The sequence below is a fragment of the Cebidichthys violaceus genome, unplaced genomic scaffold (assembly GCF_023349555.1).
Source record: "Cebidichthys violaceus isolate CVI_PGR_0920_01 unplaced genomic scaffold, fCebVio1.0.p SCAF_17, whole genome shotgun sequence".
In the NCBI taxonomy this organism is placed as follows: domain Eukaryota; kingdom Metazoa; phylum Chordata; class Actinopteri; order Perciformes; family Stichaeidae; genus Cebidichthys; species Cebidichthys violaceus.
In genome coordinates, this window is record NW_027176340.1 from 3,069,904 (window position 1) to 3,085,254 (window position 15,351).

At 39.0% G+C, this 15,351-nt stretch overlaps 2 protein-coding genes across 2 annotated transcripts; one reads left to right on the forward strand and one right to left on the reverse strand.

Annotated features, from left to right (window-relative positions):
• Nucleotides 1-3,139: 3,139 nt before the first annotated feature.
• Nucleotides 3,140-10,219, reverse strand: eno1b (enolase 1b, (alpha)). Its single transcript, XM_068712125.1, has 12 exons — nucleotides 10,116-10,219; nucleotides 9,058-9,152; nucleotides 8,824-8,919; nucleotides 8,166-8,224; nucleotides 7,996-8,065; nucleotides 7,178-7,311; nucleotides 6,831-7,053; nucleotides 5,862-6,059; nucleotides 4,426-4,627; nucleotides 4,226-4,334; nucleotides 3,883-3,941; nucleotides 3,140-3,480 (listed from the first exon to the last, which is right to left on the reverse strand). The coding sequence occupies exons 2-12, from the start codon at nucleotides 9,140-9,142 to the stop codon at nucleotides 3,411-3,413; spliced, it is 1,305 nt and encodes a 434-aa protein (XP_068568226.1). The 5' UTR covers nucleotides 9,143-9,152; nucleotides 10,116-10,219; the 3' UTR covers nucleotides 3,140-3,410.
• A 900-nt stretch (nucleotides 10,220-11,119) lies between these two features.
• On the forward strand, nucleotides 11,120-12,969 carry ppil1 (peptidylprolyl isomerase (cyclophilin)-like 1). The gene is made up of 4 exons (XM_068711695.1): nucleotides 11,120-11,320; nucleotides 11,546-11,700; nucleotides 12,191-12,259; nucleotides 12,680-12,969. Exons 1-4 carry the CDS (start codon nucleotides 11,265-11,267, stop codon nucleotides 12,898-12,900), a joined length of 501 nt encoding a protein of 166 aa, XP_068567796.1. The 5' UTR covers nucleotides 11,120-11,264; the 3' UTR covers nucleotides 12,901-12,969.
• Nucleotides 12,970-15,351: the final 2,382 nt, after the last annotated feature.

Below are 15,351 nucleotides of genomic sequence, written 5' to 3' on the forward strand. Positions count from 1 at the left end.
ACCTGATGACTCGGTCCAACTCTTATCTCGCCCTGTGTGCTGTTCAGGCTCCTGAAATGGCAACAAAAAAAAAATAAAAAAAATAAAGCATCACATGTTCATCATATGCATTAATAACTATTTTTGAAGGTACAGTTTAGACTTTGGCAAAGTCTTTAGAGTCACGGAAAAGTACTAAACTGAGTTTAGTTCACGCGGTTTAAAGTCAGTCTGCAGTGTATGAAGTGTGCATTAGCAGGTGATTAACGCTAGCACGGTGTGATCGATACGTGTATGAGGTGGCTGTCGGAGCAGCTTCACCTCCCCGCTGCTCAGTGATTTTCAGCGGAATAACATCCCGCCCCTCCATCACTCGCGAGCCAATCTCAGCTGCGACCTGCGACGTTTCCCTTTTATTACATGAATGAAACCCGACGCCAGCTACCGCAAAAGACTGTCAATCAATCATACATGAGCTGCTAATTCTTTACGGTTCACCATTACGAGAACAGTGTGTGCTACTTTAGGAGATCCGAAACAGGTTGCCAGACGCTCGGCTGACTCCGTCTCGCGGCTAACTGTTAAGCTAAAGTAATGCGATCGATAATAAATATCAAACGTTAGCATCCACCAACATGTCGTTGACACAACAACGACCAGTGTCAATACAAGTCAAGCCCAGAGGGAATAACATATTTATTAAAATGATGCACAACGTTAATCTGCTTTACTGACATCATTTGAAAACAATAGCTGCAGACTAGAGCTGTAAGATAGCATCAAAGCGCACAGATATCCATTATTAACCGGAGCTACTAGCTGCTATCAGACTGTAACGTTACGCTGGTATTTGGCTAGCTTGTTAGCCAGGCACGAACTTCGTGACCACTGACACTCCGACTATTTGATACAAACGGCTCTCAAAGTCACGCCACAAACGCACGCAGAGACGCGTTAAATAAATAACAACTAAAACGTGATTAAGTTGAATCAAGTTACCTCCGCGGACTGAACAGGTCGTCCATGTCGAGGGATGTTTGGATGTGGCTTGTTGACACTACGTAGCGCAGTGGGCGATACACACAAAAACTATGCGAATCCCCTATTACATGGCTATTCAAAATGGAGGCGGTGTAGTGGAGCGAGTCAGTCTATTTTTTTCCCAGTGCAATGACCTCAGCAGCCACAGCTAAGCCTTCAAAGTTGTCTGGGTGTACATAACTGAGCATGTGCCGCGGATCAGCAGCAGGAGCAGGAACCACGGAGCCTGCTGCTCATCATCATCATCATCATCATCAGCTGCTGCTGCTGCTGCTGCTGCTACACACACACACACAGGCCTCCATGAATCAAACAACATATCACACTGTGTGTGCTGCTGAGCTTAATACACATTATTATGTAACGTTAAGCTGTGACATTAATCTACCACCGACAGAAACAGAGCTGTTAATGCGACACTGTGGTGTAGTAAAAACACTAATAATATAACGTAATTTGACGTATTTACAGCCCGACTGTGTGTGTATATATTTATATGTGTGTATATATACATATATATATATATATACACACAAATATATATACACATATAAATATATATATATGTATATTATATATATATACACGCACGTATTTATACACATATATACACATATATGTGTATGTATATATATATACACACATACACACATATATATACACACAAATATATATATACACACATAAATATATATATATATACACGTATACATACATATATATTTACATACATATATATATACACATAAATATATATATGTATGTTATACATATATATATATATTTATATGTGTGTATATATACATATATATATATGTATATATACACACAAATATATATACACATAAATATATATATGTATATATACACACAAATATATATACACATATAAATATATATATGTATATTATACATATATATATACACGCACATATTTATACACATAAATATATATATATATATATATATATATACATACATATATATTTACATACATATATATACACATATAAATATATATATGTATGTTATACATATATATATATATATATATATACATGCACACATATATATGTATATATATACACATATATATATATGTATATTATACATATATATACACGCACACATATATATGTATATATATATATATACACATAAATATATATATTTCCTACTACTCTAATGTCTATGCTTGTCCTCCAGAAACTTGTTAGGATTGTAACCCGATCAGAGTCAGACGTCTCATCTGCTCCTCTATTTCAGAAACTGCAGAATATTTATGACATCAATATTTCTCAAACTTGTCTTTTTATTTATTAGATGCTTTCAGGTGAAGGGAATATTCCTGATCATTTCAAGAGCTAATTTAAAGTCAATTCACAGGTTCACTCTTACTCAACTCGTCAATCTTCAGATCTTCATCCTCCTAGATTACTTCAAAGGTCCATTTTCAGTCATTTTCAATTATGGAATGACTTTTCCCACCTAACAAAAAAAAAATGTTCCTCTATAACATGTTTCAAAAGGTGCCTGAAAGAAAATCTAATTTCTGTTTTGTAATTGCTTTTTTATATATTAGTGTTCATGTCTTTCTTGTTTCAGCTGTTATATGACATCTATAGTCGTGTCATTCATGGGGACTTGTAGCATCAGCATTGCTTAGGAGTTACTGAAGGTGTATAAACCAACATCCCCTGAACTCTCTCTCTCTCTCTCTCTCTCATTATTTTCCTTTCGTTTGTAATGTATTGATATCATATTTCATGTCTTGTAAAACATCTTGTCAATAATATTTTACGCAGTCATATCTCATGCATGTTCATTTTGTGTTCTCTGTAATTTTGTTAAAGTTTAATATTATATAGGTGGAGGCTTCAAATAAGACCAGTTGGCTTTTTTTGCCTCTTCCTGCACTGTGATATTCATATACCTTTGAATTGAGCAGGTCCCTCTATATCTTAATAATCAGATTGAATCCCTTTGCTTCACTTTATTATACATCTATTATAAAACCGGCGAAATAATCAAAAGATGTGGGACGTCGATCTCCTTTCACGAAAGCATCGACCAACCGCTGCAGGATGAAATGAAACGTGGGAGAAATGATCACAATCAATTCTGTCACTAAGAAAACTTTATTAATTGTCTCCATGTGCAGCTTTTGTGATTACAGTTTGTGAGGTCTATTATTTTACTCCACATTAAAAAAAACAAAAAAACATGGCAGAACACAGTAGAAGTCAAGTGTTACAATTTCAGTGACTACAGTAAGTTCTCTCTATACATTACAGCATCACAAGAAGCTCTACATTATTGCTTTGATGTGTTATCCAATGTATCGTTATGGATTTCTTGCATGAATCCATTTCTAAATGCTTCGTCATCGTTTACTCTGTCAAAGGTTTTCTGAAGTTTTTCCCAGCAAACAGAGCCTTGTCTCCCAGCTCCTCTTCGATTCTACAGGAAAGAAAAGTTACAAGTTCATTTCCTCTTTATGACGTATGCATTTATCTTTGACAACAAGTAGGTCTCCCCCCCCCCCCCCCCCCCCCCCCTGTATCTAATTACATTACAAGTTTAACTCTAAATGTTAAAAGTCCATCAAAGACTTGAGCAAAGTGCAGACACAAAGCTGCTTAAAAAAAAATGATGCAAACTGAGATTAATGCACGAACCAAAACTACTAAAACTGTATCATTTATGTATGTTTTCCATTTATGCAGCACAAGTAAGTAGTTGTAGTTAAGCAGAAAGGCATTGGGGGTATTTCACTAAATTAAAGAACACAACACTCAAGATCACATTTTATACTTTGCACAAATGGGATTAAAAATGATTTTGTATAAGAACGAGACTTACCTGAGAATCTGGTTGTATTTGGCCAAACGCTCAGAACGACAGGGCGCCCCGGTCTTGATCTGAAAGCGGCAAAATGTGCACAAAGATTTCAACCAAAAAGGGATTTAATGTCTCCATCAAACTTTGTCATCCAAGTCATTGTAAATCCTGTCTCACAGATTTGATTTGGGATTTTGACTTCATGTGTTGCTTATTCCGACTTTTATCAAAGCAGTTTATAGCGTGGCAACAACTTCCCAATGTGAATATGGACAGAGGAGATAAATCAATACGTTTTTGTCTTAAAAGTCCAATTTATAATTTTTTTCATTATACAATAAACAGTCTTATTATCTGATTTTACCTGTCCAGTGCACAAGCCGACCACCAAATCGGCGATGAAGGTGTCTTCAGTTTCCCCGGAGCGATGGCTCACCATCACACCCCAGCCGCTCTCCTGAGCCATCTTACAGCTGTGAGGGAGACAAACCAACTTCTAGACAATCACAGGTCATTGTGTGTATCAAGTCTAAATTTAAAACCAACCCGGGTGCATTGACTTACGCTTGCATGGACTCGGTAACTGTGCCAATCTGATTTACTTTAAGCAGCAGGCAGTTGCAGGCCTTCTCCTCCACAGCCTTGCTGATGCGATTAGGGTTGGTCACCGTGAGATCGTCTCCAACAACCTGGAGGTCCGTGCTTCCTGTGAAGTTGCTCCAAGCCGCCCAGTCGTCCTGGTCGAAGGGATCCTCGATGGAAACCACTGCGGGTGTAAAATATGCAGACAGTTCCTCACTGGCTGGTGAAACAGATGCTCAATATGGCTGAAACTGAAATATTTCTGATTCTTCAAACGGATGAACCGATTACAGTTTGTAATCAAATATCAAATTAGATTCTTGAGCAAACAGGAAACATGAACGCAGAGACAATTGAACAGGGTCATAAGGAAGTCAACAGTTTAAGTAGATTATCTGGAGTAAACCATTTTATTTTGAGGTAAAACTGAAAAGTGAGCACTCCCAAAGATGTCTGTGAAGTAAACCTCGGGGTTTGTTTGACCGTCTGAATGCTCATGTCCCCTGGTCAGACGTGAGCATTTATCACCACCGATAGGAATGACGGCCAAAATGAAATATGAAAATAAGACCTCAGCAAAAACAAAACATCCTTTCATTCTAAAAGGATCATGGAGAAAATTGGAACATCAGCGTCTGTGTATTTACATTATATTGTCATCTCTTCACTAGATACAAACATGCCATAAAAAGGGTCATTTATTAATGTACATCTGTAAATATTTATATCAATATTGTATAGATATTGTGATAGGAGACTAAATATCGTAGGTTGTTGGATTTGGTGATATTATAATATGGCAAAAGTGTTACTGCGTTACGGTGAGAACAATCTTCTGAACTTACCAGACTGTTTCTATTATCATACATCATAATAATGATGATTATTTATCACAATCTCATTGTGTAAATATTTCTGTAAAGCACCCGATGATCAATCCTACAAAATCATTGCAATAGTGAAAGATGTATTTGGTCAAAAACATGAAGATGCTGGATCAAAACACACATCTGTCTAATCTACATTTTAGGTTTTACTTGCTTCAACAATAAGATGACTTTCAGCTTTTGCTTTCCTTCAATTTTTTTAACGTTATATCCGTTAGACTTGAGCTTTCTCAATGATCTGTTTGAAGATCCAAAAAGCAGAGATGATCTATGTTTTGTTTTTTTTAAAGCATTCCAAGGATATAACATAATGTTTGATGTAGTAAACCAGTGTATAAATCGTACACAATCAATTAGTTTGTCTCTCCAAGAGGGTGAGCAGATTAAAAGATAAGAAAGGTACCCCAGATAGCTACAGCCAGACCCCTCCCCTTGTGAGATTATGTCGGAGCCGACGCGACTACGACGCCGTGCGTCCTGCTCTCCGCCTGCTAAATAAAGTGGAAAATGAGAAAAATGTCTGAAGGTTACCTGGATAATCCTTCACAAAGCTCTTGTAGAGATCGGCCAGCTCGTCAGGAGTGATGTAACGGCTCGGGTCGTCGGGAGACTTGAAGTCCAGGTCGTACTTTCCCTCCCTGTAGAACTCGGACGCTGCCACGTCCATGCCGATCACCACCTCGTCTGTGTATCCCGCTTTGGCGATGGCCTCCTTCACCAACTCCAGCGCTGCAGAGTCAAACAGGCGAGTGTTGAGTCGGACTTGCGCTCGCATGGAGAGCCACCAAAAACAACGAATGATGACCAGTTCCACACCGACTCGAACGATAGAAATCCCTAAACACTGAAATGCAATCCAACGGTCCTGGAACAAATTCTACCTACAAAACATACATTTTAATGTTGTTTTAACATGATTCAATATTTATCTTGGACGTGTTTTGCAGTATTTTCTAAAGGTCTAATATTTTTGTCTGTAAATTAAGTGGACCAAATATTAGAAATGTCTCCAATTACACCTGCATCCTCAAAGTGTACCATAGAAAGTCTAAATAAAAATAATCATCAGATGGCATAACTCGTACTTGCTGTATAGTCTGAGGGTCACACATTATACGTTTTTTTTGTCCTTATAGTCATGCTCAATGTTGTCGTTGGCACACAGGTTCACAAAAAAAAAGAAAAAAAAAAGCCCGTTTCCACATTTCTCCACTATTTATAGCCGGTTTCCTCTAAAGCGCAACAACAACTTTTGGTCTGTGTGGCAAATGCGACACATACAGTAAAGGGTTCTCTTACAGCTGCACAGAGAGTAGAACCGTGTGCTTAATTTATCAGTCTAACCATTTACAGTGGGTTGTTTTTACTGGCTGCACATTTGGTTTACAAAATGTAGTTTGCCTTCACACTGAGGAACCTGAAGGCTGTGCTACATTTGTGCAGTTGTAGGAGACTTTGATTCATCAGCAGGTCAAACTAAGACATTCCTGTCGCATATACCTTCCTGGTTCTCCAGGATGTTTGGAGCAAAGCCACCTTCATCCCCCACATTGGTGGCATCCTGACCATATTTCTTCTTGATGACGTTTTTGAGATTGTGGTAGACCTCGGCTCCGATGCGCATGGCTTCCTTGAAGGTGCTCGCGCCGATGGGCAGGATCATGAACTCCTGCATGGCCAGCTTGTTGCCTGCATGGGAGCCCCCGTTGATCACATTGAAGGCCTGGTGGAGGTGGGGGGGGCGACAAGAGCTGTGACTTCACAATGAACTGAATAATGCGGAACAAAAAAAAAAAAAAAAAACACGGTTATTGATGCATGCAACAATTTGGCACACAGAACCTCACCGGCACAGGCAAGATGACCTCTGGGTTCCCTGCTAGGTCAGCGATGTGACGATACAGGGGGACACCTTTCTCTGCTGCACCAGCTTTGCAAACAGCCAGGGAAACACCCAGGATGGCATTCGCTCCAAATTTGGCTGTTTGAAAATAGAAGAAAAAAAAATGTCAAACAATTATTAATCCTCATTTGAAATCGGTTTTGAGTGTTTATCGTCATCAGAGCAGGTGTTTTATTTGTTCAGGCAACCACCAAATGCAGGTCAGTTTTTAAGCAGCGGTGGATCAAATCTGCAGCCCGTTCGCCGAAACGCACAACTGAAGTAGTAAGTTTAGGGTATGATGGGAGAGAGCTACACATGTGAAAGTTGCGAGCAACTGCTATGTGAAAGCAAATGTATCGGCTGGTGAATCTCACCTGTTTTGACAGTTGAAGTTCACCAAACTCTAATCAATAACCATAAATTAAAAAGGCGCATGCATGTGTATAGAACCCCACGACCCCAAAAAAGAAAGTTTAGTTTTTGTGTTTTTTTACGAAAAGCCACGATGTAATTTGTACACTGGAATTCACCGTGCATGTAATGTTTTTGTGTAAATAGATAAAACATTGAATTACAGCATTTGATACATTAAATTATGTGAATTTTATCTCTATATTTAGTGCATTGATTTCATAACATTTTTGCAAGGCAAAAAAAAACAGCTTTCCTGTCACAGCTGGACGTAGTGAAAAAAAGTTAATTTCAGACCCTGAACAGAAATCTGCCGTAATCCCGATAGTTATGAAGATTAAACACAACAGTGCGATTATTGTCACTTACATTTGTTCTCTGTTCCGTCCAAATCAATCATCATCTGGTCAATTCTCTCCTGCTCAACCACAGACACATCCTGAGGAGACAAAATCAACACAACGACGAACAGCGACAACTTAGCTCGTACAAGATCTGGGAAACGAAACACAGACAGAGCGGGAGAATCGTCTTCTTACTTGGCCAACAAGTGCCGGTGCAATAGTTGCATTGATGTGTTCCACAGCCTGTGAGACTCCTGCAACAGAAAGATGAGTGTGATCATTCTTTCACAACATTATGGCCAAATAATGCAAACCATAGATTTAGAAACATGCGTGTTTTATTTCACATTTACAGAGAGGCATGCGACAGCATTTCTTGTAGAATTTGTTTTTCGGTGAACAAACATAATTAATCCGATTCATCAAATCAATGATGTTTTATTTCACACTCCGTCAATCAACTTCTGCAGTGAGAGCATGCTTTGTTGACAAATCACCATGCACACCATATCTGGTTGATTGCCAAAAAAAGCATTCAATGATGAGTTGTTATGTTGTTGTCATTCATTCTTCTCTACCTTCAAATGGACAAATCTTAAGTTTTTAAATTGAGAGGGACAGGCAACGGAAACTCACTATAACCCTTTCACATCTGGCAAAGAGAGACAACACAGAAAGATAGAGACAACGACAAATGTATCAAATACAGTAGTTTTCCTTGAAATTTGAATTTGCTTTGAACTGCAAAGGCAATAAGGGTTGTTTCTATTTGGTGGTAACTATCAAAACCACACCCGCCACTGAGCAACTTTTATCTTATTAAACAGAAAACACTAAAAAATGGCATGCGCACCTTTTCCAAGGTAGCGAGACTTGTCATTGTCCCTGAGCTCCAAGGCTTCGTAGATCCCGGTAGACGCTCCGCTGGGTACGGCTGCCCTGAACAAGCCTGTGAAATGTTCACGGCAGCATGAGGGGGGAGGACACGCAAGTGGTGACATTGACTGGCGCTCAATATGATGTGGTAAATGTTGTTATAGAGGGCACAATACTTTTTATACATTTCGTAAGTCGTGTCGTTGCCTACCTCTGTCAGTGTGAAGGTCCACCTCCACGGTGGGGTTTCCACGAGAATCAAAGATCTCTCGGGCGTGGATCTTGACGATGGACATGGTGTAGGGACTTGAGATGAGACAACAAAAAAAAAAAGATGAACTTGTTACTATCTGATCTCACGATTCCTCTGAAGAAAAAAAAAAAAAAAAAAAAAAAGAATAATGCAAATTAAAACCCAATGCTGTCTAAAGGTCTATTTTTCTGTCACTATAGGCACACCTCTTTTACTCTCTTTCGTCCTTGTGGCTTACTCACAGAAATACCCTGACCTAGCTGCAAAGCTTAGGAGTGCTAACAGGCAATGCTACCTACCTCCCTAATTGGATTAGACCGTCTCATCTGATTAATCGTATGGCAGCGAGGACGTAGAAACTGCTGCATCCGTCTAGGTTAAGCTGGGCAGCTACAACTGACCGGTGTGGCTGCAGTAACATGTCAATGTAAGATCCAGCGTGGAGTCATAATGATATTTTGATGACAATGAAATGTGCAGCATAGCAAAGGCTGCTGATGCAGACAAGACAGGCCTGATCTAACTCAGGAGCAAAGAAGATTCACTTCAAAGACAAGTTCATCAAACTATTACAAATAGACATACACAGAGATGAAACGATTAGATGATTAAAAACAGTTTAAGGACAAAATGAACTATAGCTATGTTGATGATCTATTATTTATTCATAATCTATTAATCGTTTGTCATTGTATGAAACGGAAATGACACTTTTAATAGTTCCAGCGTGAAGGTTTCATGCTTTTCCTACTCTTATATGATATTAAATTAAAATTACATGAATGTAGCTTTTTAACAGACAAAACAAGACATTTGAATTTGCGTACTTGGGGTCTAATATACTTTTTTTTTAATCAACTTTAATCGAGAAAATAATCAACACATCAATTGATAATGATATTTTAACGTTGAACCGAAAATAAGAACCTGTTGACACACTACGCCCTTAAAGAGAACCAAGGTGATTAGATAGCGCTGATAACAAAGGTGCAGAAAACGCAAATAGGAGACTTTACCTTGTTGTCAACGGTAGACAAACTGGAACAACTCGGTTGAAAAGTCGACGGCAATGGCGTTCAAAGCGACGTACAAGTGTACAAGCAATTTATAGGTCAAAGAAGAAGAATTTCTTCTTCTCTATATACATATTTATGGCACGCTTGACGCTGTTCCGGCGTGTTGCTGCTCCCTGCAGTTTACAATGTGAACTACATCCAATGAACAAAACATTCCACGGGGAAATGTGGATGTGTTTTTTTTTAGGTGGGATAGATTGCTGAGATTACGGGATAACGCAACAAAATAACGACATCTACACGCAATCCAAAAGAAAGGAGTTATGTTAGGAAATAGGGGGAACTACTTATATTGACTAAAAATAGAACAAAGAACAGGGCGAGTGTAATGAAGTTAAAAAATTAAATGTTTAAGTTAAAATATTGGCGAGTTGAGACTGAGGACGGCAGAAAATGGCCACTTAGTTGTATGAGAACTACTGGACTAATTACCCAAAAGTAAAAAAAGAGACATTGATGAATCTTGTACATTTATATTATTGTAATTTTATTGTATGTTGGATGCCACGTCAAAGATGTGGCAAATGGTCTCTGTGAGCACTGCCAGGCACCTGACAGGCACCAGAAACTGTACAACATGTTATCACCATCTGTGTTAGACACAGCTCAGAAAGGAGGGGCATGCTGGGAGAAATGCAAAGACTAGGGATGAGAAGAAGAGAGCTGAACAATATACTGGAGTGGGGATCTAGTAATCTGGGAAGAAGGTGCTTTACAAACTTCTTGCGAGCAAAGGGACTGATGGGGAACGTTTAGCAGTTGGGAACATAGAAACTAACTGAAACCGGAAGATGGCAGTAATGCAACAAAAACGATGCAAGCTGCCGTTAAACACCACAGAAGAAGAAGAAAGGGGGGGGGGGGGGGGGGGGGGGGGGGGGGCTCCCAACTGCCGTATTGTGTCCACTAGAGGGCGGTAAACGGTTGCACACTTCCCACCACTCACATGCAGAGGAACGGGCGGCAACCACAGAAGAAGAAACTCCACCATGAAATGAATCGAAAGAACGTGCTAGCCTGATAAATCACGTACTTTTTATTCAAATACGTTTGTTTAAAGTCTATCGAAGGGTACTGTTTGGAGTGATAATGTCAGGGATACCTGCAGACACATGGCAGCCGCCAACAGTGGTTTTGGACACGACGTAAGTTTGTATTAAAACCGCTGAATGCTAACTCAGCTAAGCTAGCTCTCAGTAACGCTAGCGGTTCGGTGATGTTAGTTAAGCGTTGGGCTTGCTAGGTTAACTTCTTTGATACTAAAACATATTGTATGGCTTTGGGGTAATCTTTAACACGCCGTCAGGGTTCTGCCTGAGCTGTTGAAAGACGCTAAATACACAACTGCTGATGCTGACCATGCATTGCAGGATGGGGAAGATTGTGGTGGAGCTGTACTGGAGACATGCGCCAAAAACCTGCAAGAACTTCGCAGAGCTGGCCAGAAGAGGCTACTACATCAACACGAAGTTTCACCGAATAATCAAAGAGTTCATGGTGCAGGGAGGAGACCCTACAGGAACAGGTGGGTTAATCACACACACACACTGCTGTCCAGACAGTGGGGTGTCCACCTACTTTTGGGTTCTTTTGATCTGTTTTTCAAGGTTTGGGCGATAGTTTACTGGAAAGAACTACAAACTGGCACTAAGGTGGATCTGTTGATTAACTGGGGTTAATCAACAGATCCACCAAAGCAGTTATCAGTGGGTCCTGTGTAGTGGGATCAAACCACCACCTTTTATTTATGAGCATTCTTTTAACTGTATTTATATGTCTGTGCTTTTTTTTTTATATAAACATTTGTTGTTCAAAGGTTAATGTATTACTATGTCTTACCCCATATGTAGTAACTCGTGGTCATTCATATGTTTGTCAACGTATCGATCGCATTCACTTTACTTTGTAAAGCTGCCACCCTGAAAACCCATTATTAACCCAAACTTCATCTCTTTGGCAAAATAAGGAGTGTGACATAAATCTGTGTGTTTTACTGATCTTTGTTCTTCTAACAGGTCGCGGTGGCGCCTCCATATTTGGTAAACAGTTTGAAGACGAGCTGCACGCAGAACTGAAATTCACAGGTAGTCGCAGCGGAACAATCTTAATTAAATACAAGGTGGTAGATGTGGAGGAGGCAAATGTAGGCTGGTAAATAAAGAAAAGGCTCCTGCAGCCTTTATAATTAACTAATTCAGTCATTTATTAGTATCTCAAAAAATTAAGGTCGGAATTGTTGCAGGGCTGTTGTATTAAACTGAATTAGATAGCGAGGTATATCCAAGCAAATCATAATTAATGATAATAATAATTCATGTTTATTAAAGTCGATGTACCAAATGTTGTGCAAAAGTTGTGGTTTTGCCTCAAGAAATTCTTTATTTGAAATCTGATTAAATGGACCAATTTATTGTTTCAGATTCCTTACATTTATTATTTGTGTGTTTTAACAGCAAAAAGTCACAAAATTGTAATTTCTCTGATTTCATTTGTGTATGTATTAGGTGCTGGTATTGTGGCGATGGCCAATGCAGGACCGGACACAAACGGAAGCCAGTTCTTCTTCACTCTCGGCCCGACTCAGTGGTTGGATGGAAAGCACACTATTTTTGGAAGAGTAGCCCAGGGAATGGGAGTGCTGAACCGAATTGGGATGGTCGAAACAAACGGTCAAGATCGGCCGGTCGACGACATCAAAATTGTCAAATGTAACGTGCCCAACTAAACAAATACGGATTCATTTTTTTTACACTGATTTTTTTTTTTTAAATTCAATAAATGTTTGTTAAATGTTTGAATGTCATGTTTCTTAATTGTATGAGGCTAGCCTAGTATGGAAATTATCAATCCATGTTTCAGTTGTACCGACTGAATCGTAGAGGAACAGATACAAGTTACATATCGATGTCAATTTAAAGCAAAAACGCCCCAAAAAAATGATTGGTCCAGGTTATTAAATATGAGAATTTGCTGCTTTTCTTAGTCTTCACAGTAAAATGAATATATTTTGGGTTTGATTGGATTAAAAAACATATTTTAAGATGTGACTTACAATACTTAGGTCTATAAAACATTAGAAAACTCTAACGATTATCAAGAAAAGAACACATTTATCGATAGTCGTGTAATAAAGAGATTTAAACCAAATAATTGCTTATTTTTCTCTATAATGCTTGATGGCTACTGTTAAAAATAATACTGAAACATTTGGTTTTTAAACACTTACAAAGACAATAATAAAACGGTAAAGGCCCTTCCACACAGAACAGCACCACTGATCTCTGAAACGCATTATTTTCTAGCGGTATTGCGCCGCACCAAATGTGAACGTCAAGAAATGTATCACTGTCTTCATCGAAGAGTAAAAAAAGTCTTTATTTTAGTACACACACCTCACGCACATGTAAACATAATGACAACGAACAAGCACTAGAAAGTATTTTATTATCTAAATGTAAAGTATTGTATAAAGACAAGTATATATATATATATATACATACAAAAAAAACATCAATATGGTGATTAAAGAAATACAAACCTAAAAACAAAAGTTTCGTTGAGGCATTATGGGATTCCATTATAAATTCAAGCAGCACGTATTTTAACACGTATTTTGACGGCCTCAAGGAGGTATATTTATTTGGCTTAATATATGTTGTAAAAGATACATTAAATGTAAACGATATTAGACGAAGTAAAAGTACCAATATATCGTAAGTCAATATCAGACATGAGTTGAAGTAAGCTATTTTAAAAAATCACCGTTGCAGTGTATTTGCTTGTCACAGTTGGTTTAAGTTTGAGGTCACATCAGAATGCTAAGACTTCTGTCTGAGAAAACGCCGCTGAGAATATTGGTGCTGTAGAGTCAGGACCTCGAGAGAGAGTTTCACAGATGGAAGCACAAGAATGACCTGGTCTGTAATGTGTTGGGACCCGACCACGAGCTTTAGGGGCAAAGAGATCAGGCCTTCCTCTTTCCTGAGCAACCTGGATCCTGATTTGGGTTCGTGATAAGAGCAACGTAAATGCGACAGCAATAAAACATGCAACGCTGCGATCTAATTGGCCGAGGGCCACAGACCACCCCAGGGCCCCTGTGGTTCGGGCCCCTGTTTCTATAAAACAGCTTTGCTCCCACAACTCTTTGCTGTTCCCTCGATCTCGCTCGTTCGCTGTATTTAAAAGAAACCCTAGGTTTTAACAGTTTTAGATTCGCGGGACGTATCTACTGGACTGTTTGTTTTCTTTTTGTTTTCGCTTCCTGGAAGAGGAAGTGGACACTTTTCCTGCAGAGGTGAAGAAACGGACTTCTTCAGAAAACGAGGATGACTTCTTTTTCTCCCCAAGTTGACTTTGTGCCAGCCGTAAGGACGGGGATTCCCCTTACTGAGCTCCTCTGCTAAACGAGAGAAGGTACTGCGCTGCCTGAGTTCCACCGACAAACTCGGAAGGAAGGAGCACCTCTTCAATCAATCAATCAATCAATCAATCAAAGAGTTTCTGCTGATGAGAGGACAATCTTCCGTTCTCCACCGCGGCGGGGAGGATCTTACTCTTTTGATTTTGGAGGATTTATTTTGTTTTGTTTGCTTTCTCTCTTCTTTTACTAATCCACACACGCATATAGCTTCAAGCCAATGTAGCTCCGGGGTTGTAGCAACAGCTTCTTGATGTTGTTCTCTCGCCCCTCCCTTTGTTTCAGGTCAAATCGTTTGATAATATGGGCTGTATGCTTATTTCTAGCTGCGATGGAGATGAGAAGATTGATACCACTCTCTTAGCTTAGCATATAAGTAAGAGGAAACAGCTGCCCTGGCTCTGTCCAGAGGTAAATATGAAGAAATAAAAAAAAAGACCAATAATACTAATAATCCTTTAGATCACTAATTAACTCTAAATTGGTTGCCTGGTAACCTTAAAGAGACTCCAAGAAGCAGTGATAGAATGTAATTACAATTAGCACTTCCACAGCAGTAAAACATGTATTGCAGCAGTAAAATTAATCCAAAAACAGAAAAGTGAAACACTGACAGGGGACATTTGTAAGTACTTTTAATTTATTTTGATGATACATAAATACTATTACTTAAGTAAGGTTTTCAAAGAGCTATCACAGTGTGGTATTTCACCAGGAAGACACTGCACCTGACCAATAAATAAACCACTTCACTTG